Source organism: Coregonus clupeaformis, unplaced genomic scaffold (assembly GCF_020615455.1).
Source record: "Coregonus clupeaformis isolate EN_2021a unplaced genomic scaffold, ASM2061545v1 scaf0576, whole genome shotgun sequence".
In the NCBI taxonomy this organism is placed as follows: domain Eukaryota; kingdom Metazoa; phylum Chordata; class Actinopteri; order Salmoniformes; family Salmonidae; genus Coregonus; species Coregonus clupeaformis.
In genome coordinates, this window is record NW_025534031.1 from 30085 (window position 1) to 33645 (window position 3561).

The 3561-nt window shown below is 42.1% G+C and overlaps 1 protein-coding gene across 1 annotated transcript; it reads right to left on the bottom strand.

The window, feature by feature from the left end:
- Positions 1-213: 213 nt before the first annotated feature.
- LOC123485114 (olfactory receptor 52K2-like) lies at positions 214-1245 on the bottom strand. Its single transcript, XM_045215992.1, has one exon. It carries the CDS (start codon positions 1243-1245, stop codon positions 214-216), a length of 1032 nt encoding a protein of 343 aa, XP_045071927.1.
- Positions 1246-3561: the final 2316 nt, after the last annotated feature.

Genomic DNA, 3561 nt, shown 5'->3' on the forward strand with positions numbered 1-3561 from the left:
CTGAAACAGAAATACATGTCCACTGACATGCTAGAAGAACATAGGGTCAGCGACACAGCAGCATCCCTGATTTGACTTTACTACAGTAAAATAGACTTAACAAAATGCATAAGACTTCACAAAAATTAAATGCAATACAAAGGAAAAACAAAAGATTAGGTTGATGATAAAAACATTTAGTTCTGGCAGCTCACATTCTGTCAGATGCTCCTGTTAGACCTGGGATTCAAACCGCAACCCTTGCCCTGCTGCTGTACCATCTAAAGTCATAATTGGTACCAGTTTAGGTTCAGATTTTAGATGAGGAAAATCAAGAGAGTTCGGAAAGATTCTTGTTCTTATAATTTTTGTAATACATGTTCTGATCTCCTTGGTCCTAATACCATATATGATAGGGTGTACCAGTGGTGGGAACAGAATGAACTGCACGGATATTAACACATTAACCTCTCTGGTTGCTGTGCTGTGCCTGTTGTAAATAACAGAAAAAAGGATGGCTGTCGAGAAGTTGATGAAAGTGATCAAGTGGGGAGCACATGTATTAAAAGCCTTCTTTCGTGACTCCTTTGAGGCTTTCAAGCAAACAAGTAATATTTTTACATATGAGAGCACAACTAACACAAAAGGTAAAACCACTAGGCTTGCTATGATACATATACCATACAGGTTACTCAGTGCACTTTCAACACAGGAGAGTTTAACAACTGCTAGGTTATCACAAAAAAGCTTATTGATGTTGTATTTGCACACAGGGAGCCTTGAAGTTATAAACATTTGAAAAGCGAGCATGGTTATGGGAATAAAATATACCAAGGCTAACAACATCTTCACTTTAGAAGGGGTCATAATGCTATGATATTGCAATGGCTTGCAAATGGAGACATACCTGTCATAAGCCATCACTGCTAGAATAACGTAAGCACACGTTGCATATACATTGCAGAAAAACACCTGCAATATACAACCTTCGTGAGAGATGTCCTTTATGTCATTAACGAGATTGTCCATGATCTTCGGACAGACGGATAAACTCCCAATCAGTCCATTCACCGCCAAGTTGAACAGAAATATGTACATGGGCTTGTGTAAGCTTGATTCTAAGTAGATGACAAGCATGAGACTTAGGTTGGCCAATATTGTAATGAAGAAAAGCAAAAATGTTAAGAAAAAAGCTGCGTAGTTGAGTGGGCCTGGAGGTCCATATGCAGTGAAAAATATAGTGATATGTAAGAAGGTTTGGTTCATATTTCCTGAGTAAAAGACAATTATAGTCAGCAGTTATCAGACATCATTTTAGAAATAATAAAACACATTAATAAAATAAACATTTAGAAAATGTCGCAAACTTCAAAATAGTTACCATCAGGTTAGTACACTGGAGTTGGTGTCGGGTTGACAGAATTAATTTGATAAAATCAGAACATTCTAAAATGAACAGTCTTCCAAGTAAAATGTTGGCTGGCATGATACGTTTTAGCTCCTTTATACCTTCACCATATTATAAGTGACATGAGTCTTTTGAGTATTTTCCCTAATTAAAGAAATGTCTTAGAGAGATGTCACCCAATGGTATTAATTAAGGATGTATTTTTATTACTTCATTTGAGATCAGGGACGTGTTGTGTTTGTTTGACTGTATTCCAATTTTTGGGTTCACTTTAAGGGGCAATCTTGCTAAATACATTTTCAGACTTTTAAATGAATGATATACACCCATTGATTCTTAAAAGATATAACGTATGAATGCCTCATGAGCTTAGTCAACTGTCGTTGAGACAAAGTTTAGACATAAATCATAAAACAGAAATATAGCTGCAAGCAGCAATGAACAGGGTTCACAGAATGACAGAAAGGACACAAGATCAGTTGGATAACAAAGCAATCTGGAGTGAGTCTGACCTATGGTTCATGAGGAGAAGATGACTGCAGATGATTTTGACCTTTAGTGTTACATATGCAAAGAATTAGTTGTTAATAGTTTCCTTGTTTTTTATGAGATATCAATACCAAAAATCAAGTGTGGTTCATTTTAGGGACGTCCATGATAGCGATTACAAGTTGATATGCCACTATTTACAGTGGATTTACAGTGGTTTAAATGGACATGTAAAATCTGATATTTGATTTGTCAATAACTCAGCCTATCCCGTAGTTTTCTCAAACTAAGTTAAGACATGGGGTCATTTGGTCCTTTATTTTTTAAGTAGGGTACTGAGGGTGCTGCAGTGCCCCCTGAGGTAGGGCACTGGGCCTTCACTAATCCTGTATCAGCGGACCGATAGCTCAGGAAGGTAACAAGTGACCCAGGTTTGAACTTAGTCAATAACACCAGCAACTGTCTGGCTCACACCCACCAGAATTTTCCTGTCAGCCCTGGGATTCAAACCTGCAACCTTCCAGTTACTGACTTGCTACTTTAACCTATTTAGGTGTCAAAAAATGTTTCTAAACACACAATCATGGTTTACAAAACCACCATATTACACTCCACCACCTATTTCACCTCCTCATAGATACCTATCCAGGGCACAGCACCGATGGGACAGACTGGTGTCTATCCTAGGTCTCAAAAAGTTATACAGCTGCACCATCGAGAGCATCCTGACCGGTTGCATCACCACCCGGTAAGGCAACTGCTCGGCCTCCGACTGCAAGGCACTACAGAGGGTAGTGCGTGCGGCCCAGTACATCACTGGGGCCAAGCTTCCTGCCATTGTCAAAGACTCCAGCCACCCTAGTCATAGACTGTTCTCTCTGCTACCGCACGGCAAGTGGTACCAGAGCGCCATGGTTTCCAAAAGGAACACCTATGTGAGAATGCTGTTCATTGACTACAGCTCAGCGTTCAACACCATAGTGCCCACAAAGCTCATCACTAAGCTAAGGACCCTGGGACTAAAGACCTCTGTGATGAGTGTGATAGAAGGAGTCAGGCGCCGGAGGGTAAATCACCGAATACAGAGTTTATTCCATCGTACACAATTGCGCTGGATAGCGACACACGAAAACAGGCACAGGGGAAACTATCTATCCTGGCAATACACGGTTCGAGATACTCCAACAATATACAGGCACTGGGGAAATATCTACCCCAGCAATACAAAGTGCGAGTAGCTCCACCGAGCTACACTACTCTCACAAATAACAATCACCCACAAGGACAAGGGGGGCAGTGGGAACACTTATACACGGACTAATGAGGGGATAAGAACCAGGTGTGTGTAATTGACAAGACAAGACAAATTATATGATGATATATGGAGCCGCAGTGGCTAGTAAGCTGGCCTCGGGGACAGCCAGGAGGACGCGGAGCAGTCCTCACCGGGACACAGCACTGTTCCTCCGGACCGTACCCTCCCACTCCACGAGGTACTGAAGGCCCCCACCCGACGCTCGAATCCAGGATGGAATGGACAGAGTACGCCGGGGCCCTCGATGTCCAGGAGGAGGCGGAGGAACCTCCCGCACCTCAGACTCCTGGAGCGGACCAACCACCACCGGCCTGAGGAGAGAGACACATTAAACGAGGGGTTAATACGGTAACCTAGACTATGAGCTAAC

Bases quoted from the DNA above. Each gene is read 5' to 3' on its own strand.
- LOC123485114 (XM_045215992.1), bottom strand. From the start codon at position 1,245: ATGAACCAAACCTTCTTACATATCACTATATTTTTCACTGCATATGGA.